This window comes from Vipera berus, assembly GCF_964194415.1.
Source record: "Vipera berus genome assembly, chromosome: Z".
Lineage (NCBI taxonomy): Eukaryota > Metazoa > Chordata > Lepidosauria > Squamata > Viperidae > Vipera > Vipera berus.
Window position 1 is genome coordinate 36,044,626 of NC_138205.1, and position 26,665 is coordinate 36,071,290.

Consider the following 26,665-nt stretch of genomic DNA (forward strand, 5'->3'; position numbering starts at 1 on the left):
TGCTAGCAGGCAATTTTGAGGGTGAATGGGTGCCAGCCAGGAGGAATCTCAACTCCACATTCCTCAAGAGTGAAAGGAGTGTTTGCGGAGGAACTGAGAGGAACTGCCTCAGAAGGCTGCAGAAACAGACCTCAGATCCTAAAGATCTGAACTCTGTTTCTGCAGCCCTTTGAAGAAGTTCCCCTCTGTACATAGTGGGAAGGGGTAACTCTTTTGATGGGTTTCAGGAACAGAGTTGGGATCTTTAAGATATCTGCTTCATTTCTTAACACTGTCAGAATTCATCTGCATTCTGTGTGTAGAGAAGTTCTCTTCCACGTACAGAACGTTGGGTAGATGAATGAAGCTCAGATCCTGAAGATCCTAGTTCCATTCCTGTTGTGCACTAGAACAGTTTCCTTCCATATAAAAAGGAGAGCTGAACTTAACAGGCACTTTGCTCTGTGTACTTAACATCCTGGAAATCATATGGGCATCTCACTTAATAACAGCTTCACTCAACAGCTTATGCCAACTGTGATCCCAAACCCAAAAAACACAAGTTCATGTTTTTCAGCAAAATGTTATTAAGGGGTTTCTAATCACTAATAAATGTAGTTATTGTCCTTTCTATAAATCAAATAAGTCAATCCTTATACATTCTAAATAATTATTCTGTAGTTTTAAGGCAACAGTACATCATTTTATAAAAGTTCTCTTTTAAATTGTGGCATAATGTAAATTTTAATGCTTTCAGCCACATATTTTCTCATTATTTTATCAACATATTATGTACAAAATTTTTATACCATTTTATCATAACTCTTTCACTTGTTCTTCTTCCATTTCAAATTTCAGCAAGTTTATAAATTTTAGCAATTACATGTTCATCATTTGTACACAGTTCAATTTCAAATCATGTCTTGTGCTATTCAATTCCAAATGTCCAGTTATCTACCACAGATTATTTTCTTAAGTACATATGAAAACTATTGAAAACTATATTGCTCTGTATATAATTGATCTCTTTATTTCACCTTATATCCTCTGTGCTCTTATTAAAACATCTATCTCTATGTTAACTATCTGTCTTTGCCTACTGAAACCCATAAAGGCTTTGGGGGTACAATCTGAATTAATATCTATTCCATTTTCTCAATATGGCACTTCTAAAATAGTGATTTTTTTTGAAAAGCTACATTAATTTTAACTTTATCGCACCACAGAAAAGCCATGCAATCCAAACCTAGGCCATGTCTTGTATAACATTTTTCTGTTTAATCAAACCACTTTGTAATAGGATTTTAAGTTATTAAATTAATTACCATATTTGACAAAGCTACTCTGTCTTTGGGAACCACCAATGAAATATCAAAAGTTGCCTTGATAGCTGGCTCATCCCAGCAAGGAAAGGCCCTGCGAGCATCAGTGGCCTGCAAGAAAGAAAAAAACAGCATTAAGAAGCCAAAATATTTGAGGCATTCTGACAGATCCAAGAACTGTCATATTCAATATTCAAAAGGACACACACACATCCACACACACATTTTTGGAAAACTATTGGTAAAAAAGAGGCACAAGCAGAAACTGAAGAGAATAAAAAAAATACCAACTTGACACATCCAATTAATATTAACAGGACATGTAAACTATAAATCAAAAGATTTCATACCTCAAATTGCGTAACAGCAGCAAACCGAGTATCTCCAGAAGGGGTGATGTATTTACTTCGATAGAATCCTTTCATTTTGTCATTCAATTCTCCAACAAAATCTATCTTTAGTGTTCCCATCCCTGTGTTATTTAAAAAAAGCACACACACACATTATTATCCTTACTGAAAAAGAAGATGCTAAACCCAGTATATTTAAGCACAGTTGAAGTAAAAATACAACTGTTTCCAAAGTATGCAGACTCTGGGACTCTGAAGATTAGCTCGAATAATACAGGACTGATAAAAGGTGAAATAATATGATAATAAAGGAACAATAAATGAGTAAATGATAGGAGATTTGGAAGGCACATGAAAATAAGCTACTTTAATTACAATTTTTGACTACTTAACTATTCAATTCACACACGTAAGTTACATGCTTGTACAGAAACCTGACTGGAATCTTTTAGAGCTCACAATATAGTTTATAGAGAATCCTGCTCACCAGGTGTACCATATGACTAGACACAGCTCTCAGTAATTAGTTCTTAAGACCAACACTACATTAACAAAAGAAAAAATGAAACCATGCAGAGAAAGATGGGTTATATAAATTCATAGATAATAGGTAAAGGTAAAGGTAAAGGTTCCCCCGCACATGAGTGCTAGTCGTTTCCGACTCTAGGGGCCGGTGCTCATCTCCGTTTCAAAGCCAAAGAGCCAGCGCTTGTCCAAGGACGTCTCCATGGTCATGTGGCCGGCATGACTAGACGCCAAAGGCGCACGGAACGCTGTTACCTTCCCACCGCAGTGGTCCCTATTTTCCTACTTGCATTTTTACGTGCTTTCGAACTGCTAGGTTGGCAGAAGCTGGGATGAGTAACAGGCGCTCACTCTGCTACACGGCACTCGGGATTTGACCCGCCAAACTGCCGACCTTCTGATCGACAAGCTCAGCGTCCTAACCCACTGAGCCACCGCGTCCCTTCATAGATAATAAGCAGTTCTTTTTCTTTGTGGTCTTGATAATTCATATTGATGAGTGAAGTCTGTTAAAGCTTCTTACTTGAGGAAGAATCTGGTCATCATAAGGTGAGTGAAGACAGAACAGCATCTTTCTGGAATCAAAGGTCTAGTCTATAATGTTGAATGAAGGTACAGGGCTGACCTTATGTAATTGTCCAGCATAACTCCAATATGGGAATGAATTAGATCAAAAATAGGTAAAGCAGCAGCAGCACGAATGGTGCTGTCCATTCCCAGTTAAGAAGTGAGAACAAAATAAACATCCAAAGAATGAAACAATATTTTCAGTAATGTTGAGAGGTTAGGGGGGGGAAAGGTGGTGTTGAGATTCAAGAGAATGGTCACGAATGACTTTGGAAGAAATTAAATAGATGAATACTTTGCTTCAATGAAAAGTATAGAAGGGTTTCCTCATAAAGCATTGAGTTTTCCAGTTCACTGAGCACTATAAAAGTTATCTTCCTTGGGAGAAGGTGAATCAGGTAAAGATGTATGCTAAAAGAGTTCTGATATTAACGTAACAGAACAAGAAAAATGGTTTCGGGATGGAAACAGCCAGGAAATCAGAAGACAGAGGATACAGATATGCTAGGTCTATCATGAACCTCTTCTTTAGCAGATTAGAAAGTATCTCATGACGGGGAAAAAATAGTAGAATTTTATATCTTTAGTGAAGATGTAAGCCGCTTAGATATAAGGAAAACATTAAAATGCTATTCCACTAATACTGCATGAGATTAATTTAACGTTGGGGCTGATTCCTCAAAAATTCCCATTTGGCCATGCAGGAATCTCTTATGGAAAGTTTCTAAAAATCCATTTTCTGTTTTTAGCTGTGGGCATGTTTTTGCCGAAAATCAGAAGTGCCAGTTTTTGACAGAAGTGCCATTAAATGTGGTCAAGCGATCACAGGACACTACCCTGTTGCCAGGCACCCAAAGCCCCAAGATATATCTACTATAATTTTGAATGGTTGCTAAGCACCTTGTTGTAAGTTATCTGTATCTTGAAGAAAACAGAGTTATAAGCAATAAACCAAAAGGAAAATAAATAAAACAATAAAACAAGAGAGGAAAGCATCTCCCATAAATCAACAGCAGTAAAATTGGAAATGCCTGATGCCAAAAAGAAAACACTGACACTTTGAGGACAAATCTATAGGAATTGTTTTAATAAGATAACAAGTTGTACTGTACTTAAAAAGCCAAAATGTTTACATCTCTATAAATCAATTTGATGCAGTCCATATCATTCATTTAAAGACTGATTTTCCCCACACCTTGCTATAGTCGATGAAGCAAAGATTCATGTGTTTTCTTGTGTTTTCGTGTTCTGCATTATCCATTTTACATTACTTATCTATTATGTCCTGCTAGTTAATTTAACTTGATTCTTCATGTATAACTGTTCTTTTTAAGATCTTAATCAAAACTTTGCTTATATGAATTAATGTAAGTTTATTATGTACCCTTTTAATTTTTGCCTTTTTTCTCATACAAGAATACTTTCACCAATCTTTAGACCAGTCTTTTTGCATAATTATTGACACAGAGCTGTTACCACCTTAATTGCATCTTCTTCTGCAACTATTTAAAATTCAGCAAATTTTAGCGTGCACAATATTTCCTCTTTCACAATTGATCTATTGCTTGTCACACTTCAGATTCTAAGAAGTTGATCCCTGAATATTTTCTCTTTACAAAAGGGTTACAGAAGGATTGAAACATTTGCAAAATGTTTCACTATCTTTTTATCTTTGTTATTTATTTACAATTATTTTTGACTGTTCACGTTTTGTAAATTTTTCCTGCTTTACTTCCTTGTTTCACAGTCCAGTTATTGATATAATTGATGTATTTTTCCTTGTCATTTCTGTCACCTTGTCTTTGTTGAAAGTTTGCCTTCAGTTGTCATAAAACTTTCTTGTTACCCAAGACTTTTATTTTTATTTTTCCCAAGCTATCAGAATTTTTATTTCTGAAAAACACTTGGAACTTTGCTTCTTTGAAATCCCAGAAATGACTTCCGGTAGCGCTGCCGCGCTGAATGGCAGCGTTTCTGAAGCCGCCCGATCTTGGGATGCGTTAGAGCGCCCAGAGGCAGCGAAAATCAGCTGTCCCGTGATGCCGAAGTCTCTCCCTCGGGAGAAGAGGGAGAGACGAGCTTGTTTGGGTAGAGATAGAGCTCCTCTTGTGATTCCCTCAACTAGTTTGGGGGTTAATGGAGTGATTTCCCTCCGAGCCCAGGCTTTCTCCGCTCCCAGGACGCTTTCGCTCCATAAAGGAGCAGAACTAGACGCGACAACTACATCTGCTGCTTAGACGGGACTGTGAGTATTTTTTTCTTTGAGAAGCAGGCAGAGCGAAGCAGGAGGATTTGAATTTTCAAGTTAGATTTTAACTTTAACTCAGATTCATTATCTTCTTCAAGTTTTAAGCTGATGGAAATGGAGTAAAAATGGCGCTGGAATGTTGCTTTCTTGTATGAATTGACTGTTTTGGAAAATTGCTGCATTTTGCAACATAGCAAGAGATACAATTTGCAACTGATTCTACCCAGTACCGGATTTTGTGTATTTGAAAGCTTGCCCTTTTTTTTCTTTTACTGAAGGATAAGGAACTTTGGGAGAAAAACTTTTATTTTTTTCTCCCTTCCTTTTTTTTTTTGAACTCTGATTCTGCTGGAAGAAAGAGGAAATCGAAACCTAAGAGATGGCTGCAAGGCGTGGGGGAGGCCCTACAATCTCTAAAAGTGTTATTTCTTCACCTTTACCACAAGTTGCAGGGCAAACTACAATGAAACCTACAGTACAACCACCTTCCCCCACACCACCTGCATTTACATTGGCAGACATTCAGCAAGTTGAGATGCAGTCAACACAAGTATTACAGCAAGAAATAAAGGAAACAAAGGAAGAATTTGTTAATCAAAACAAACAGATGAGGGAGGATATAGTGCTTGCACTTCAGGGCTTGGCTGCACACATTGAACGCCTGGATGTTCGTGTGGATTCAGTGATGGAGTATGTTGAGAATTTGGAAAATAAAATTATCAGTGCTGAACATAAAGTGGACAGAGCAGAGGTTAAAATTGATAGAACAGAAGATGAAGTCATCATTTCACAATATAGAGACATGGAGTTTACTTTGCGTATCAGAGGCCTCAAAGAGAACCCTAAAGAAGATTTGGAATGGGAAGTGGTGCAAGCAGTGGCTCCTGTCTTGAAATGTGAACCTGAAGAATTACTTAAAGAGATGGATAAGACATTTAGGGTTAATTCCTGGATTGCTAGACAGAAAAAATTACCTAGAGATGTAGTGATTTACTTCTCCAGGAGATCAACTAGAAATGCAATTATCCAGGCTTTTTATCGGGAAAGATTCCACAGGCCAAGATATTATAATTTTAAAGAAGATACCTCCAAAAATTCTTAGAAAAAGGAAAGACTTCGCCTTTCTGTCTGATGAGCTTAAGAAGCGACAAATTCAGCTTAGATGGGAAATACCCATTGGAATTGTGGTGAATTATGCTGGGACGAGGTACAGGTTGAATACAATTTTAAAAGCAAAAGATTTTTATACTAAGGTCCTTAAAGCAGGCTCACCACCGTCTCCTCGAGTTAAAAGAACAGAAGTAAGACAAGAAGATAAACAACTGAGTGAAGGGGCAATGTCACTGCCTCTTGAGGAGATGCGGCAGGCTGACATTATGGAGCAGAGTTTGGCGTTAAAGGAGAACCCGAAAGAACAGAGGATGACTAGGGCTGCATACAAGCGTATGGAAAAAGAGCAAACACAGAAGCTTGTATCTGGTCTAAATACGCAAGATGCAGCTGTTTCAGAGCCTGTGGGAAGAGCATGTCCGAAGAGAGCAACAGGTGATCTTCAGGTTATGTTCCAAAGGCTCATGGGCACCAGAGATGGTGAAGTTCCTGACATGGAATGTTAATGGCTTAAATTCACCACAGAAAAGAAAGTATTTTATTATTTGAAACAACATAAAAATGACATTGTTTGTTAACAAGAGACACATATTGCATTAAAAGACCAAAAGTATCTGGCTAATTCCCGATTGGGAACACATTTTGCAGCTTGTGCTTTGGACAAGAAGGCTGGAGTGGTCATTTATTTAAGAATACAGATTATAAGATTTTTGCTAAAGTATTGGCTAATAGATTAATGCAAGTTTTAAAACAAATGATTCATAGTGATCAATCGGGATTTATATCTGGAAGGTATATGAAATATAATGTAAGACAAATTGTAAATTTGCTTGAATATTTGGATAAGAACAAGTCCCTGCAGCATTGATATTTTTGGATGCAGAGAAAACTTTTGATCAACTGAATTGGCAATTCTTATTGAGAGTTGTTGAGGAAATGAATTTTGGAGAAGGATTCTTACATTCTATTAAAGCTATATATCAACAACAAACTGCACAAATTATAATTAATGGGGGGTTAACAGAGACGTTTAAAATTGAAAAAGGTACAAGACAGGGATGCCCCCTATCACCATTATTGTTTGTTTTAACGTTAGAGATTTTATTAATTAAAATTCGAGAGTCCTCTATGATAAAGGGAATTAAAATAAAACAGAATGATTATGGATTGAGAGCTTTTGCTGATGACTTGGTTGTGACATTATCTCAACCGATACAATCAGTTATAGATTTGATGGAAATTATAACTCAGTATGGTAAGGTTTCTGGGTTTAAGGTGAATAGTAATAAGACTAAGATATTATCTAAGAATATGCCTATGAGTGAAAGGGAAATGTTAATTAAATTAACAGGTTTTGAAATAGTAAAAAAGGTTAAGTATTTGGGAGTGTATATTGCAACTTCAAATGCAAAATTATATAAGAATAATTATGAAACATTATGGTTGAAGATACAAAAGGATTTAAATAATTGGAAAAAATTACAATTATCTTTATTGGGAAGAATCGCAGCTATTAAAATGAATGTTCTGCCGAAGTTTCTCTTTTTCTTTCAAATGATACCTATATTGAAAAAGGATGCCAACCTTGATGAATGGCAGAAGGGTATTAATAAATTTATCTGGGTGGGGAAAAAACCAAGAGTTAAATTTAAGATTCTACAAGATGCTAGGGAAAGAGGGGGACTCAAGGCGCCGAATTTGAAACTGTATTATGATGCGGTGGTCTTGACATGGGTTAACAATTGGCTTAATTTAACTAATAAGAGAATACTTCACCTTGAGGGTTGGGATTTGGTATATGGATGGCATGCATAGTTGCTTTATGATAAAAAGGTGGAAAGGGCTTTTAAATCTCATATTCTTAGAAGAGCCTTGTTGCGTGTCTGGAAAAAGTATTAAGTTAAATTATAAAATACCGATTTGGGGAATTCCCGGACACGCGATAGAAGGTGTCTCTATGGGAGTGAGTTTGGATATGTTTTCCTATAAGGAATTACCGTATATACTTGAGTATAAACCGAATTTTTCAGCCCACTTTTTGGGCTGAAAAAATCCACTTCGGCTTATACTCCAGTGAACAAAAAAAAAAGAACTTACCGAGGACTTGCGCGCGGCCGAGGCTTCGGTGCTTCTGGGATCGCGCGCACCTCTCCCAAGCCGCCGCCGTCCGGAGACCTGCCGAAGTTTGGGGAGGTTTGGGGAGGTGCGCGCGCACCTCCCCAAACCTCCCCAAACGTCGGCAGGTCTCCGGACCTCCGCGCCCTGCCTGCCTGCTTCTTTCCGCTGCCTGGCTGCCCTACGATGTAACCCGCTTCATGATAGAGTGCGACGCCTGCAAGGACTGGTTTCATGGCAGGTAACACAAAGCGGTCATTCTCGCCTTTCCCTCCCCCCCTCGCCCGCCCGCTCGCTTTTTTTTTCCTCTCAAGCATCACTGGACTGGGCCAGGGAAATCAGAGAGAAGCTGGGCGTGCAGTGTCATGGCGACGGCTGGAAGCCTCGCCCAGCTAGAGACAGAGAGGAAGGAGGGAGGGAGGGAGGGAGGGAGGGAGGGCGCGCGCAGGCAGAGAGGGTTTGGTCAGGGTGGCGGCGGCGGCGGACACGGGGAGCTGAGGCGCCGTCCGGTAGGTAGAGGCCGTTATGGGAAGGAGGCGGGAGAAGGGACGTGTGGGGGAAGTACAGGGGCCGTGTAAACGGAGTACGTGCGGCGCCGCGCGGGTCTGATAGAACTGGGCCGGCAACGGGTGCTTGTGAAGCGGCTGAGGGCTGGCTAGGAAGGGGGCGGCGGCGGCGCTGGCGTTTTGCGGGTGGGACAAGGCTCTCGAGAGAGAACATGGTGGAGGCGGAACCGACCCCGCCACTCCCTGCAGGGGAGAGAAGCCGGGCAAGCGCTGCTCCAGTCCTCGCTCTTCTTCCCTCTCCCGATTTTGCCTTCCTCTCCAAGATAAGTTCGAGCGGTAGGGGAAAGTTAGAGCCCCTTTCTGAGGCCGCCCCTTACTTGGGATTGTTGGGCGAGAAGGCGACGTGGGCATGGAAGAGGAAGTAAGTCGCGCTTTACTCGTCACTGTGGGGCGGGGAGAAAAAAAGTTCTTGCCGGCCGGACTTGGATGGCGGCAGCGGCATCAGCTGGGAGCCGCAGCCCCGCCTAGTCCGGCTGAGCTGAACCAGCTCAACACAAAGCGATCGGGCCTTTCCTCCCCCCCCTTTCCCTCCCCCCTCCCGCTCTAGGGCAGAGATCCCCTTCCTATCGCTCGGGGCCTTTCGTCTCTTTGGCTCGCCAGGGCTGGAGCGGCGAGAGCGAGCAGCAGAGGAGAGATGGTGGGCTTTCCTTTCCTTTCCTTTCCTTTCCTTCCCTTCCCTTTCTGTTAGAGAGCTACCTTCGTGATTACAATGTGGAGTGGCCGACTGAGGCTGAAAGCACATTAGGTAGCACTTGAGACATGCAGGCAAATCCTGCTAAAGGGCTTTTCCCCCCACTGGATCCGCGCTCCGCAAGCCTCTGCCGGCGGCAGGGCGCGGATCCAGCCGGCGGCAGAGGCTTGCGGAGCGCGGATCCAGCCTCCGCCGGCATGCAGGCAAATCCTGCTAAAGGGCTTTTCCCCCCCACTGGATCCGCGCTCCGCAAGCCTCTGCTGCCGGCGGAGGCTGGATCCGCGCTCCGCAAGCCTCTGCCGGCGGCAGGGCGCGGATCCAGCCGGCGGCAGAGGCTTGCGGAGCGCGGATCCAGCCTCCGCCGGCATGCAGGCAAATCCTGCTAAAGGGCTTTTCCCCCCCACTGGATCCGCGCTCCGCAAGCCTCTGCCGGCGGCAGGGCGCGGATCCAGCCGGCGGCAGAGGCTTGTGGAGCACGGATCCAGCCTCCGCCGGCGGCAGAGGCTAGCAGAGCACGGATCCAGCCTCCGCCGGCATGCAGGCAAATCCTGCTAAAGGGCTTTTCCCCCCCACTGGATCCGCGCTCCGCAAGCCTCTGCCGCCGGCGGAGGCTGGATCCGTGCTCCGCAAGCCTCTGCCGGCGGCAGGGCGCGGATCCAGCCGGCGGCAGAGGCTTGTGGAACACGGATCCAGCCTCCGCCGGCGGCAGAGGCTTGCAGAGCACGGATCCAGCCTCCGCCGGCATGCAGGCAAATCCTGCTAAAGGGCTTTTCCCCCCCACTGGATCCGCGCTCCGCAAGCCTCTGCCGGCGGCGGAGGCTGGATCCGCGCTCCGCAAGCCTCTGCCGGCGGCAGGGGCTTGTGGAGCACGGATCCAGCCTCCGCCGGCGGCAGAGGCTTGCGGGGCGCGGATTCAGCTGGCGGCAGAGGCTTGTGGAGCGCGGATCCAGCCTACGCCGGCGGCAGAGGCTTGCGGAGCGCGGATCCAGCCTCCGCCGGCGGCAGAGGCTTGCGGAGCGCGGATCCAGCCGGCGGCAGAGGCTTGTGGAGCACGGATCCAGCCTCCGCCAGCGGCAGAGGCTTGCGGGGTGCGGATCCAGCCGGCGGCAGAGGCTTGTGGAGCGCGGATCCAGCCTCCGCCGGTGGCAGAGGCTTGCGGAGCGCGGATCCAGCCTCCGCCGGCGGCAGAGGCTTGCGGAGCGCGGATCCAGCCGGCGGCAGAGGCTTGTGGAGCACGGATCCAGCCTCCGCCGGCAGCAGAGGCTTGCGGAGCGCGGATCCAGCCGCCGGCGACAGAGGCTCGATCCGCCGTTCTGCAAGCCTCCGCCGCCGGTTAATACCCTGTATTCAGCTCTGGGAAGTGGGGGGAAGGGGGAGAGAGGGGGAGTTTGGGAGGAGGGGGAGGGGGAGCTCCACGGTGCAAAAATAAAGCCCTGCCGCTCTTCGCGTTGTTTGCCCGACTGGCTGTCACGGGACCGCACGGATCGCCTCGCTCCCACCGGCAGCTGATTCCTTCGAGTTTGGTCTCGAGCGATTTTGCATTTTCTCCAGTGCTGAAAGCCACTCGGCGGATCCCAGCCTCGGCTTATACTTGAGTCAAGAACTTTTTCCAGTTTTTGGGGGTGAAATTAGGGGTCTCGGCTTATACTCGAGTCGGCTTATACTCAAGTATATACGGTACTTAGATTGGAAGGGAATGATTGGCAACTTAAATCATTAGATGAGTTAAGACAAGAAAACAGAAGTTACTCTTGGTTTCAATATACCCAATTGAAAGCTAGGTGGAAGCTGGATCAGAAGGTTGGCATCACAATTACAGATGAAAATTTAGTAAAACAAATTAGAGATTCAAATTGTGTGCATATAAAGAGGATATATAATGTTTTAATTGAATTGGATTCGGAAACGGAATTAGTTAAAGATTGTATGATAAAGTGGGCACAAAATATTCAGGAACCAATTCCGTTGGATACTTGGGAGGTAATTTGGGTTAGAAATGTTAAATTTACTCAGGCTCAAAATTTAAGAGAATTTTTTTATAAAATGTTTTATAGATGGCATTTGGATCCCAAAAAGTTGTCTAATATGTATCCTAATTTACAGTCTAAATGCTGGAGATGTGGTAGTTTAGAAGCCACCTATTTTCATATGTGGTGGACTTGTAGAAATATAAAAGCTTTTTGGGTTAAAATTTGGTGGAACATTCAAAAGATTTTTAAGAGAAAGATAAAGTTCTCTCCACAATTGTTTTTATTGGGTATTGTTGTAGATTGTGATGTTAAAGAAACCAATTTGATGTTGAATTTGATAACAGCAGCACGGTTACTGGTGGGACAATATTGGAAGATGGATAGTTTGCCTACTATAGAAGAATGGGTATTTAAAGTATCGAATCTTACAGAAATGTCTAAGATTTCTGCTTATTTGAAGGATCATTCACAAGAAAGATATATTTCAGTTTCGAGGAGATGGATAGATTATATTCAGAATAAATATGGGACTAAAAAGTTCCATTTAGCTTATGAGTAGATTTTAGAGGGATATTGTTATTAATTGTAATGTTAATATTTATTATATTTTTGTTTAAAATATTATCATTATGTTTTTAATACCTTGTATGTATTTATGTTAAAGGGGAGTTAAAGCACATTATGAATTTGGTTAATTTTATATTATGGATAATTTTAGTTAGAATATGATTATTATATCTATAACCCTGTATTCAACTCTGGGAAGTGGGAGGGGAAGGGGGTGGTTTGGGGTGGGTGGGTTTTGGGGATATGTATTGTAAAATCTTTTTTGTAAAACTCTTTTAATAAAAAAAATAAAAAAAGAAATCCCACAAATATTTCTTGTCATTGCTTTCATGATATCTTTTATTCTTTCCCTCTAAACCTTCAAATTCAGTTTCCCATAAAGTAAATATTCTAAATCTGTCCTTTATACCGATCTGACTGCATCTTTCCTCAGGTCTTTCCTCAGGTCCTAACAAGATGGTGGGTTTGTTGTCACTGTGAGTTGTGGTGGTGGGGGAGGCACGAAGGGAGGCTCAGCCAATCTCAATGCATACATTGTTGTACTTGACAATAAAGGTTCATTCATTCATATATCAGTGGCCAGTTCCAGTTGGTGCTAAAGCAGTAGGGAGAGGAAGAATCTTCAAGCCTCTCATTTTATGGGGTGTCTCAGGGATGATCCTGTCCTGTTTAACATCTATGTGGATTTTCTTCGCATGAGTTGGGTGGAATACAAAATGACTGACTGACTGATGATCCATCAGTTTGATTTTCAGTATCATCAGTATGAGGTTGATACCATTTGAAAATATTTACCCCAGGTCAATTAAGTGATGCTTTCAATGTCATATTGGGAGGCTATGTGGTCTGGATGTAAAAGACTCAGACTCAATCTAGCCAAGACCAAGGGTATCTTAAGTTTTGTATGCCCCAGATCTGGAAATTTTGGATCTTGGATGAGATTATACTACCCATTATAAAGTGCGTAATTTGGCAATTGTCTTGGACTCACAGTGCTGCTTAAAGGACAGACGACAGCTGTGGCAAAGAAAGCCTTTGCGCAGCTTCATTTGGTGCACCAGTTGCACTCATTCCCATAACCCTGTCCACATCATCAGGGGAAACAGGATCGAACTCAGTCTAGATAACATGCTCAAGACCATCCGATTCCTCCACATCAGACTCTGCCCAGTTAGAGTCCAAACCGGCCCAGATCTGAGCAATTTTGTCCGTCAGATGATGGCTAAACTCCTTGGCCCGCCCCTGCAAGGGCTCCTCCCTCACCTCCTGATTAAGGAGGGAGCGAGTCACCCTAAACAGGGCGGCCAGGCGATTATCTGCGGACGCGATGAGGGCAGCGAAGTAATTATAAGACCTTATAAAGATTCTTAACTGCAATCAGTCAGATTCGGATCGGCTGGATCTCCAACAGCTCTCTAGACCCAGTCTCCGACGCTTCATCTCCCGGAGCTCCACAGAAAACCATGGAGCCCACCGAGGTCAGGGGTCACAAGGGTACAACACGGTTGAGTGCCTCAGTGGCCGCCCTTTCCCAGGCACCCACCAAGGCATCAACTGGGCTGTGAGTGAGGGCGATGGGTATAGAACCGTTCTGGGTCCATTAGGCGCCTGGGGCGGAACCACCTGGTCGGTTCCGCAGCTCAGTGGCGGGGGGTGGCATAACGGAAGACCAGCCGCAGGAGATGATGATCGGACCATGACAGGGGAACAATGACTGGCGAACCCCCTCCCAGATCATCCACCCACTTTCCAGACAGGAACACCAGATCGAGAGTGTGACCCCCCCCCATGAGTCGGGCCTTGAATTACCTGGGTCAGGTCCATGGCCATCATGGAAGCCATGAACTCCCGGGCTAACTCCGACGACCCTCCCAGGGAAGGCAGGTCGAAGTCACCCAGAACTATAAGCCTGGGGAACTCTACCGCCAACCCTGAGAGGGTGTCGAGCAGCCTGGGCAGGGCTGTTGCCACACAGCTGGGCGCCAGGTATGTGAGCAACAAGCCCATCTGAGCCTGAGGGCCGCATCTCAGGAGGAGGGACTCACTCCCGCCAATCTGGACAATGGTGGTCTCCCGTGGACATAAAGTCTCCCGAATAACCACCGCCACCTCTCCACCCCTACCCTGAGCCTGTGGCCGGTGTAGCACACGGAAACCTGGGGGGCATAACTCGGTCAGAGGAACCCCTCCCTCCGAGCCCAACCAAGTTTCCGTAATGCATGCCAGATCCACGCATTCCTCCTCGATAAGGTCACGAATGAGGGGAGCCTTATTAACAACGGATCTGGCATTAAAATAAACCAGCCTAAGCTCAGGGACCTGATCACCCTCATCCCCGGGCAAAAGGGTGCTAACCGGAGGGTCGGAGCGCGCCACCACGCGAAGACTGCGGGGGCGCGATCCCAGATGTTGATGTGGCCCTCCGTGCAACCACCTGCCGCCATTCCCTATCGTCGTGGGGATTTGAAACCCCACCCCAGCACACACAAAACCAGCAGCCTCCACCCCCAACCCCATCCCGCCAGGACCCCTAACAGGCCCAGACTGAGTACCGGTTAAAAATTCCCTCTCCATCCTACTATCCCTCCCTCTCCCTAACCCTTTAAAATACCCAGCTAAAAAAATGTATCAGGGGCCTCTTAATGCGTCTCCACCAGAGGCCCCCAGTTAAGCCCAGCCACCTCTCGGGGTCCCAACAATCGAACCCTGGCAACCAGATTTCAGCAAACATGAAATATAATTTGTATGAGGACAGATATATTAAGAATTGGAACAAAATTAGATTTAATTTTGTTTCAAATATAAAATAACCTTGGAAATGCAGAAATAGAATGAACTCCCAAAACATATTCTAAGTAATGAGGGAAGAGAGAAAAAAAATCTATGGTCTGGCAACAAAATGTACATTTCTTTTACCTCAGGTGGGCCCCATTTAACCTCTACACAATTTTACCTTTCTGAAGTGTGCTGGGAAAAGAAAGAGTCACTTTCTCATCTTCATTCTGATAGTTGAACCCTGTGGCATGGATTTCTGAAAAAGAAGAAAGATTGCTCTGAACAGTCATAAGCACTTTGATATGGAGACTGTAACACATCAGGTCTAGATTAAAGCATTATGCAATAGTACATACATAAGAAATAATTTATAATTTATTTTTAATTAAAATGAATGTCAATCTGATTTACTTCAAACTAAAACTTGATTACTGGACTGGATCCAGTTAATTTTATTTGTTTATACCTTGTCCTTCTAGATAAGCTACATCATTTCATTTTCAAAAGCATATAATAAAGTAAATATACATCTGATTTCTACAGTTCACTAAGTTTCAAGGTAATTTATCTGATTTTGGTATACTCTTGGTATATCCCAATTGTCTTTATACAATAAAACACAATTAAGCAAAGTTAGGTTAGTATCACAGTATATGAAATCAGTTTTATTGGTTATAGTTGCTTGTAATGTTAAGTAAATTTCAGAGAATCCTGGTGGTACTTTATGATGCTCTTGACTCATCCCTTCCCCAACTGAAACTGCTGAAGTAACCAAGTTCTAGTGAGGAAGCAAAGCCAGGATAAATCTGATGTCAAGTTTCGAAGCCCATTCTTGCTGGTGTGACAGACATTGCTTCTCAGCTTGCCAATGAACTTGGAGGGGGAGGGGAGAGGTTTGGAATGAAGACTTCCAAGATTAAAAAAGCAGACTGTAGGAACCACGGACAGGTGTCTGGCTAGACCCAGAAATGCTCTATCATAATCATATTTTCCAATTTGATTGGGCAATGTGACTTGACCCAGAATGAGGAAGGAGAAGTCAATGCTTTTACTATGTGGATTTGGGAGGAGTCCTGCCAGACCTGGTTTCATTTTCATATGTGCTGAAATGGTGTATTCAATAAAGCTTTGCATTAAGAGATTGGAAAGTCTCAAATGTGTTTGCTTGGTTGGGTTCATCAGTCAGAACCTTGATATCTGAATTAGCAGATCTATTTACTAAATTTGAAGCCACAAATTATAAGCAGTTTTCAATTTCTGTCTTATTAAATACAAGTCACTTGACTTTTCACCTTAGTTACTTTAGCTGCCATAATGCAGGAGGAACAAATAAAAGTAAAATACAAAAATGCACCAAGAATAAACCAAAATTCTCCAGAATAAATATTAATGTGGTCATAATTCTAGACAATAGAAATCCAAAATCTAAATACAAAGTTTAATTTTAAAGAGGAAAATTACTCCAGAAATATCAATTCATTTTGTAATGCTGCCAAAATTTCCAGGGTGCAACGGGCTCTGAGAATTACCTTGGGAAAAGGGAACATAGCCAGGGAATGATCAGACAAGAGCTGTATAAATCCATAGAAGGGGATAAAGAAAATCTCTTGGAAGGGACCTTCCTTTGGAAGACAAGAGAGTGGAGAAGTGTTTTCATACTTGCATGATTCTATTACTGTAACCTTACAATAAAGGTAGTGTTGGTACTCATGGTTTTGGGTTCCTGATTGGATGGTCTATATCTCTGTCTGTCAAATGTATATGGCCATCCATCTCATGGAAAGGGATTCTGGGAAGCATGCAACAATCCAGTAAATCAGTAAATAAATCTGCTCAGAGTTGTTCTCAATAGTGAGATGGGCAGCATTTAAATTTAATGAATAAAAATAAATAAATAACATAATCACTAATTAAGACCATTACATAATAATTATTAAAACAATTAAAAATTATAAAAACGCTAAAACAGGAAAAGAAAATAACAGAGGGAGGAATGATAAGCAATAAACCATTTCATGAGTTTACTGTCCCCCAGGATCCTCAGGCCGGCATTCTTTATCTGTAGGGAGAAGATGCCATAAAATGGGCACCACAGCAGAAAAGGCCTCTTGCTAGGGCCCATCAAATGTAGTCTCAAGACGATGGAATCCATAGCATACCCATTCTGTGAAATCATATGGGATGGGCAATCCTTCAAATAACCCAGTACCATAAAGCAGAAGTGTAATGTGTTGTCTACCAAAAATACACAAAACTACCGTACTTGTCTCACTTCATTTTGCACCAACTGAACTTTCCAAATACTCTTCAAGGCCAACCCTGTATACAGCACACTGAAATAATCCAATCAGGTGCAATTGGCATACAATACAAAGTTGTGCAAAGGTCCTCCTAGCCACAACTGTCATTTGCTCCTCAAGCAACAGTCATGAGTTCAGGAAAATCCCCAGATTGTGCACAGGGCTCAGTTGAAACCTATTATTCCTCATCTAACTTTTGCAGTCTCTTAATTATTATTTTTGCAGTCTCTTAATTATTATTATTTGTGTGCCGCTCAATTCAACAAGGCTCAAAGAAACTACCAATATCAACAACAAAGGAGTGTAAAATAAAAAACCACTATAACCAACAAAATAGGGCAACAAAACACTGAAAAACAACTACAGCTCCAATTCATAGAAGAAGTTTCCAGAAGAGTGATGCCACGTAGGTACAAACAATATAGTATTGAAGAAAATGAACAAATTATTTGTCTAAAATAAGATAGCTTTCCATGTTTAACGCTGACATTTCCATGAAGAAATCATGAAGAAAATCTATTCACATGGTCTCTAAAAGTAAAAATGAGTTGATAGCACATAATTAATGATATTTCCAAGTTAATTATTTTCCTTTCTATTCTTTCCAAAGACCTGATAACAAATATCTATATACTAAAACTCTATCTGTTTGTCACCTTCAGATAGGCACAATGGTCACAGGGCAACAATTTTTTAATCAAAATACCTCAGGTTGGCCAATTCAAAGAATATATCCAAGATCCAGGACCCATTAGTCCTGGGTCTTTACAGCAATTGTATTCGCAAAGGTGTGGCCATGATTTCCAACTATACTTTCCAGAACTCTTATCAGTTGTGTGATGAAAGTAGGGTTATGGTTAGGGTATGTATATCCCTGCCCACTTTTCTGCCTCCTTCTGGACCCTGCACACAATCAGGCTAAAATTTCAAATCTCTTAATGGTGGTGAGTGGTGAGGAAAAGACAAGAGAATGATTTGAACGCCTCCTGGCAAGGTAGGGCTGGTTGGGGGCATCAGTGGTCAATGGGTGAGTCCTTTTCCTCCATGGACAGAGGGGGCCCTTGATTTATGCTAGGATAGGGAATGGGGGTTCAATTTTTTTCATGATCCATTTCCTTTGTCATCCCTCCTCCAAAAAATCAGACAGTTCTGAGTCAGCCGAGGAGGAAGAGAAGGAAGCTTCACTGGTATCTGTTGAGGGTCGTGAGGAGAGGGAAAATGGCATTAATATGTGGAAAGAAAGATGACATAATGGATCATGGGTTCTTTAGCTTAAAACAACCAATCAATCAAAAATTAATTAAACTTCTTTCATGACAAATTACTATGAAATAAGAGGATGTTGATAACTGATAAATATGCTAGCCTATTCATTCTCTTACTAGAGTTTCAGAGTAAATATAACTTCTAAAAATATACACATATCCAGATAAGTAGCCTTACTGCTAGCTGCTTTTATATATAGCAACTTTATAGAAAAAGGTTGCAATAATTAAATGTTAATTTTTGAAATCCCCACACTATGACATCTTTTGCATTATATTAAATTAAATAATTTGAATTATTACCTTAAAACTACATTTCAGAAATTGTACTATTTCATAGGAAATGGAAAAAGCAGCCAAAGAATTATTTAAGGAACACTGAGATGTGACAACAGGTAGTTACTTAGAATTCTAAAGGAAAGGATAGGTTTAAAACAGGTTATTTCAATTAATGTTGGACAAAAACTTATTTTAATATTTAGATTCAAAATGAAAGCAAATTGCTGAAATAAGGTCTGTTAGTGCATGTAGCAAACTGAAGAGAGGGATTGAAATTCTGCCTCAAATATTTCAGTGACTAAAATGTAAACATGGCAACCAGGAGAATCTTTAAAATGTCTTTGCAGTGAGTCTTAAACAGATGGGAGATGTTTTTAAAGGCATGTAGCCAATGGAAGAGCCATTGTGGTGGCTTCATTATAGTTGGAAATAAATAGAGACATACATTGACAACAAAATGATTCAGCCTAGTTTTGTAATAGTCTTCACCTGAACATCAGAACAATTTTTTTTCTCCTCTCTTTTAATCCTTACTGCATGAAAAGCAAAGCAGGAAAGAGTAGGAAGAACAAAAGCCATGGCATTCTTATAAATGCCACTGTGCTCCTATCCTCAATCTGGTTATCCCAAGAATGACAATAGAGTCACTTTGAGATAAAATTGTTGTTGTTGTCGTTTACTTTTGTAAATAAAACAATCCATATATTATTCATTCCTGAGAGATAACAATGTCTTTTTTAATACATTTCATATGCATGCAACCAAAGAAGTATTCTCTCAAAAGACAAGATCTAAGACCATCTAATGAGGCTGACTGAAAGGAAATTAATAACAGATGTAATAAAGTCCATCATCATACATTAACAGTAGAATTTATTACAAGACATGTGGATGCCTAATAACTCGGATGCCTTTAAAAGGAAAAAAATAATGGATGTATTAAAGACATTGGCTCATGAAGATGCCATGTTACCTCCCTAATTGGAAGCAGCAATTCTCCGTATGCCAGTGGCAAGTGAACTCAACAGGAGACTGTGCAAAAAGCAACAGGCTGGCCAAGGTGAAAAACAAAGTTACTAGACTAAGTACTTTGTTGATGGGTTCTGATATGATTCAGTAGGTCTATGAATAATAGCATTCCTCCTATAGCATCAAGATGTACGGTACTATGCAAACGTTTTGGCAGTTGTGCAAAAAATGCTGTAAATTAAGAATGCTTCCAGAAATAGAAGTGTTTTATTTTTATCAATTAATAAATGGAAAGTAAATGAACAGATGAAAAATCCAAATCAATTTAATATTTGCTGTGACCACCCTTTGCCTTCAAATAGCATCAATTCTTCTAGGTACACTTGCAGTTTTTAAAAGAACTCAGCAAGGATCCTTCAAAATTGTTCCACACATCTTGGAAAACTAACCATAGATCTGCCACACACTACCTCAGATCCCTCTGTCTGTTCATGTAATCCCAAACAGACTAGATGATGTTGAGATCAGGGCTCTGTGGAGGCCAAATCATCACTTCCAGGACCTCTTGTTCATTATGCTGAAGATAGTTCTAAATAATATTGGTTGTATGTTTGGGGCCGTTGTCCTGCTGAAAAATAAATTTGGAGCCAATTGCACAGGTAAGCATTTGCCTTCTCAGCATTGAGAAGACCATTGATCCAGATCTCCAACTCCATTTGCAGAAATGTAGCCTCAAACTTACAAAAAAACTCCACCATGTTTCACTGTTGCCTGCAGAATTCATTATTTTACCATTCTCAAGGCCTCTGACGACCAAACTGCCTCCTATTTCAAATTTTAACTCATCAGTTCAGAGCACCTGCTACTATTTTTCTGCACTGTAAGTCCTACTTTTTTGTGCATAGCTGAGTCACCTCTTTGCCTGGGACAGATGTTGCTGACACAGTGTAACTACTTTTTGTCTTGTTTCCATGCTCAGTTTTGCCATGGTGTATGACCATCCTATGACATGAAACTGTCTTCCACAACTTCACCTTAGTAACAGAGTTTGGCTATTCCTCACCCAGTTTTAAGCCTCCAACATAGCTGTTTCTATTTCAGTTAATGACTGTGTTTCAACCTACGTATGACATTGATGATCATATATCTGCTTGGTATAATTGATTAATCATGCACCTGATTCTAATATTATACACTTGACTTGATGCTGTTTGAAAGCAAAGGGTGAGTATACCAAATATTGATTTGATTTGGACTTCTCTTCTGTTCATTTACTTTCCATTTTGTTAAATGATTAAAATAAATTATTAACACTTCTATTTCTGAAAGCATTCTTAATTTACAGCACTTTTGCACAACTGCCAATACTTTTGCACAGTACCGTATATGATGGTCTCAACCCTTCCACCTTCCTGCAAAAGTGTAATAATATTGCAATGGCATTTTAATGTTGGTCTAATTCCAATATCAACATTATGAAAAGGAAAACTAGACTACGATAAAAAAATAAAAAAAAACCAATGAAGAGAAGGAAATTTAGAGAATCAGAAATTTAAAAATGACAGAAATAAGGGGAAAAAACAATGCCATTAAAAGGTCTCTATCTAAACTTGCCTCTAAGAGAACATGAAGAAGAAAGCACTATATGTAACATTGACAGAATGACCAACTACTTACTATCTCTAAGTTAAAAGAAGACACATTGTCCAACATAGGATGGGTTCACACACTGACCAAATACAATGTCTTTAGAAACCCAAAATGGCCGGCTTGTTTGGCGTTGTGACTGCACTGAAGTGCCTAGATTCTGAGGGTCTTGGACAGGTACAATTAAGAGACCTTCCAAGCTAAACCATCCCATTGGGTCAGTAGGGTCTTATTTGCCTGGAACCAAGTGTCAGTCTTTAACTCTTCCCTACTTTTTTTTCCCCAAAAGGCTATCTGGCTTGATAGACTGCTTGTGTGCCTGGCCCGTAGTGGTTACTTGTGTACTAATTGTGGCAGTGGAATAGTAGAATTTACAATCTCCTCTTGGCAGCTTTTCTACTGGGGCATCCTACAAAAGGCATCAGCGAAGAATTTTTTTCCCCAGGGAAGTACTTCAAAGTGAAATTGAAATGATTAAAGTAGTGCATCCAACCAACCTGTTTGGGGGGCAGCTTTCAAAGGTTCCTTAGTGCCTCTAAATGTTTATGATCAGTCCATATTTACTTCCCTCAAGGAAATGGCACCAAGTTATTAGGGCCCCTCTCACTGCAAAAGCTTCCTTTTCCCATATAGCCCATCGACTTTCAGTGTCAGTTAATTTCCTGGAGGTGTAGGCCTCCCCTTTTATTTCTTTGCAGAAGGACTGCTCCCGCTGTGACATCACTTGCATCGGCTTGGATTATGAACTGCTCATCAGGATCAGGGTATTTATGAACAGGTTCAGCAGCAAATAGTCTTTTTAGGTTTTTGAATGCTGCTTGGCATTCCATAGACCATGGCAGTGGCTGACAGGATCGAGGCTGCTCCCCTTTTCTGGTTTTCAGTAGTTCAATAATCGGTAGAGCTATTTTAGCAAAAGAAGGAATGAATTGCTGGTAAAAGTTTGCAAACCCCAGAAAGCTTTGAAGCTGCTTGCGGGTTCATGGAGGTTGCCATTCCAGCACCGCTTTGACTTTGGCTGGGTACATCTTCACCCCTTCACTGGAGATTCTGTACCCAAGGTAGTCAAGGCAATTTTGATGGAATTCACGTTTAGAGTTTAGTGTAAAGTTTTGCTTTCAGTAATTTTTTGAGCACTTCGCACACTAATCTTACATCTCCGCCATGGTTTCTATGTAAATAAGGATATTGTTGAGATAAGACTAGGACTCTATTATACAGGTGATCTTGCAGCACTTGATTGATCAATTGCATGAACACAGCAGGGGCTCCTCGGAGGCCAAAGGGCATAACTTTTAACTGAAAACTTCCCAGAGGGCTGTTAAAAGCTGTTTTCCATTCATCCCCCTCTTTAATTCGCACCTGGTAATAAAAACTCACAGGGACGCGGTGGCTCAGTGGGTTAGGACGCTGAGCTTGTCGATTGGAAGGTCGGCAGTTTGGCGGGTCGAATCCCGAGTGCCGCGTAACAGAGTGAGCGCCTGTTACTCGTCCCAGCTTCTGCCAACCTAGCAGTTCGAAAGCACGTAAAAATGCAAGTAGAAAAATAGGGACCACTATGGTGGGAAGGTAACAGCGTTCCGTGCGCCTTTGGCGTCTAGTCATGCCGGCCACATGACCACGGAGATGTCCTCGGACAAGCACTGGCTCTTCGGCTTTGAAACGGAGATGAGCACCGGCCCCTAGAGTCGGAAACGACTAGCACGCATGTGTGGGGGAACCTTTACCTTTACCTAATAAAAACTCTCTTCAGTCCACTTTGTGAAAAACTTCCCCTTCACCAAACGGGCCAACATGTCTTTCATTAAGGGAGGGGGTACATATTCTCCACACTGGCTGCATTTAACCCTTTAAAATTCACACATACTCTCAGCGATGCATCTTTTTTCTCCTTAAACAGCATGGGGGCAGCCACATGTGACTTAGCAGGTTGGATGAAACCCCTGGCTAGATTCTTGTCAATTTTTAAAATCTCTAAAAATGCCGCCCCTAACTAGAAAAAATAATTTTCTCATTTGACAGTCCTCTAATAAAATCATAAATCTAGTTGGCAGACAAAAAAGTAATTTCTTTATCCAGTGATAAGAACATAAGTCCTACATATGTCCCCAGACATCTTCAAAATTTAAGTGCTGGCATCAAACAATAACAATTTCAGGATGCTGAGTAATAAACTGTCAACTCCATTTTCTTATTTCACTTCCTGAACAAGAATTCTGGATTCTGGAGGAAAAAAATCCATCAACATAATGCTAATTAAGTTGGTTATTTAGTAAGCCAGTTGAATTCTTGATCACTGTATTTTATAAAACTACAAAAAATACAAAAACCTAGAAATTTTAAAAATATTTGTTAGACATAGGTTTTCCTGAAGAAAGAAAGGGCTGATATATACAGTAGTTCACAAGAACAAATGTTTTGGGTATATGAAATCCCAGTTCCAGTTTGTAATGCCTTAAATTTAAAATTTAACTAGATAACAAAGGACCTCCAAACTTCAAAAAACCAAATCAGTGAACCAAGTGATCTCTATGAAGTATAGTGCTTGTTTATTTAATAAATTTATACTGCTGCTCAAATAATATACGACTTTGGTTAATTTGATTATAAATTCTTACCCTGATCCTTAAATAGTAACATTAATTATTGATGTTTTTGTCATTCCTTTTGGAAACTCCAAATAAATGACTATTACAAAAACTGGAATTCTGAAGTGAGATCAGGCAATGTTAGATCTTATATCAACGATTCTTGATATAAAATTACAAACTGAATATAGCAAAATTCACACAGGGCTCAACTGGGGCACAGCAAATTTTATTTTAAATCAGTATTATATCCAATTTACAAACAATACATTTCAAAAAATTTGGCACTATTACATATTTTACCATCAGCAATGGCTGAGGATAAATACAGCAAATCCCATACGCTGAAAGTTTTGTGCTTGTAAAGGAGCTCTGAATCACGTCCTGCTTTAATGTCATATTCACTGGGTTACTCACAATGAGTTATTAATACTTGTTAGCAAGTTCCAGGTTGGACAAAGGATTCTATGTGCTGGTTTTTTTAATGGGTGAAGATCCCAAGATAACTTTGTTGTTGCAAAGTGTATATAAGTAGCCAGTAGAATGTATATGTTGCCGATAGGAAATAGACAAACAGCTATTATATACCCTTTATTTACCATAAATGATACCTTGTATTTTATAATATGTAACATATTTTCTTTTATGCAATCTGGGTCTATGACCTACAACAGAGTACCTCAATCTTTTTGGCTTTGGCGGGGGGGGGGGAGAGGGAATGGTTCTGCACGAGCAGCGGGCAAGCGTGTGTGTGCAGCTCCATTTGAACAAACAGCAGATACCCATGCCCACTGGTAATGCAAGTGGGGATGCGTGCGCATGCTCACCCACCATTTCCACAACCTGGTTACAAACAGCTCAAGGCCAGGTATAATAAAGCTTGAGTGATTGAAGGATTGACAAATTACAGGATAAAAATGATAAATTCCTTCTTATCTCTTAAAATGGAAGGACATATTTTCTCCTTATTAATAGATTTTTATATTCTTATTTTTAATATCTACAATGCAGCAAAATGTAATTATCATTCAAAACGTAGCCAAGAGGCTGTCTAATCTCAAACAAAGCTGAAAACACTTACTACAAATTAAAATTTGATGATTAAAAATGCAGAAACTGCATTTATATCTCATCCTACCTTCATCTCCTTCTGGTGCATATGAAGCTGTAATAATATCAATGTCAGCACAATTCATCACTATTTGATTGGTCGCCTGCTTCACCTACAAGAGAAAAATTTACCTCTATAACTTTTAACTTTTAAAACATCAACAATAAATTGGAAAACAGCTGAACCTTTCTTAGTACCTTCAATGCAAAGGGAAAACCCATAATTAACATTACTGTATTTTGCATTTTACAGTACAATAATTGAATATCTCCTACTAGAAGAATAAGACTGAGATTGCAAATGCTGCAATATCAGAATGAGCAGCTGACCAAGTAACTATCTTCCTTCATGTATCTAACACAGCATACTCACTATCATGTTATCTTATAGCAGATACAAATAGGGCAAAATGGCCAACTTTTGTTTGACTGGGTCTGCATTCTTTTCTTTTCGGCTTACAAGGGCTACCATGGGCATTGCAATAACATTACAAAAGCAAATGAGACATATTTCACTCTTTTTTGTTTCAGGAAATTTGAAGGACTATATTAACTCAAAATAAATATATTAATTTCTCAAGCTGTTTAACACAACTGTCTGGAGGCTTATTTCACTTTTTAAAACCTTATACTACTGAAAATCAGCAATTGGCGACCAAATGTCGCTGGTATAAATTGAAGTACTTTTTGGGCACCACAAATCTGCACCATAGAAGAAGAAAAAAAGAATTGGGGCATATTCAGTGTAATTTGAATAGAAAAAAGTAATTGAAGCAAAGTTTCAGTCATTTCCTTAATTGAATTTGTTGCATATTACTAACATATCAAAGGAAATTAATCTACTCCCTTTCTTGTCCAAGTGCGCCTTATCTGTCCATGCCAACAATCCTGCCCATTAATTATTTACTAAATTTTATTTAATATTAAATAAAGCACATGTACATATCAAGTGTTTGGGAGTATATCTGTGACGGTCAGAAAGACAAAAAGTGTCATCAGCTACCATTAAAATTAGTAGATGAAAATTCATGGAAATGGACTGAATTTCAAAGGATAAATCTATGTAACATGCACATTATAATCCTGGATCACATAAGTATCTGGTTCAACAATTAGAAATAGGAAACTCAAGATACTTTAATCCAGGGATATTATGCTTGGAAAGCCAACAATCCATACTACCTATCCAGTACATGCTTTGCTTAATTGTGAAATATTTTAAGCAACTGATGACAATGCATAATAACAGAAAAACACATTTCTAACTTTGTGATATCTTTTACTGGACTTTTAATATGTAATTTTAGACTATTGTAGACTATTTTCAGCCATTTCTGCCACCCACCTTACACTTATTAGCTTAAAAAAAGAAGCTGCATAATACAGCTTAATAACTATCTGGACAACTACAGTACCCAGTACTATTATTCCAGTGAGAGCTGAAAAATTGCAAAATAGTGATAATACAAATATGTAAAAAAACTTGAAATTAATATCCAAAAATAAACATTCCTTCTACTACTGTGTGCATGTGAAAATAAAAATAGTTTAGTGAAATCATGTTTAGGAAGTCACTTTTTAACTCAACCCTTATGTTTCTTTCCTCATGTACTATTTCTAAAGAACTGATTCTTACCATTGTTCCATAGTATCTGGTTGCATGCTGAAGCCAACTTGCTACTAACATTTGGTATTCACGATCAAAATCTCCTGATATAACTA

The 26,665-nt window shown here is 40.8% G+C and overlaps 1 protein-coding gene across 2 annotated transcripts in view; it reads right to left on the bottom strand.

Moving 5' to 3' along the window:
- Positions 1-26,665, bottom strand: part of NPEPPS (aminopeptidase puromycin sensitive) — a 123,770-nt gene that overhangs the window by 75,944 nt on the left and 21,161 nt on the right. For both annotated transcript variants that reach the window (XR_014028582.1, XM_081344831.1), the window contains exons 2-5: positions 24,972-25,056; positions 14,964-15,041; positions 1,652-1,773; positions 1,305-1,412 (exon numbers count right to left, since the gene is read on the bottom strand). Coding sequence is in view for 1 of the 2 variants with exons in the window: in XM_081344831.1 (XP_081200957.1) it covers positions 1,305-1,412; positions 1,652-1,773; positions 14,964-15,041; positions 24,972-25,056 (393 nt within the window). In the remaining variant the exon portion in view is untranslated. The remainder of the gene's footprint in view (positions 1-1,304; positions 1,413-1,651; positions 1,774-14,963; positions 15,042-24,971; positions 25,057-26,665) is intronic.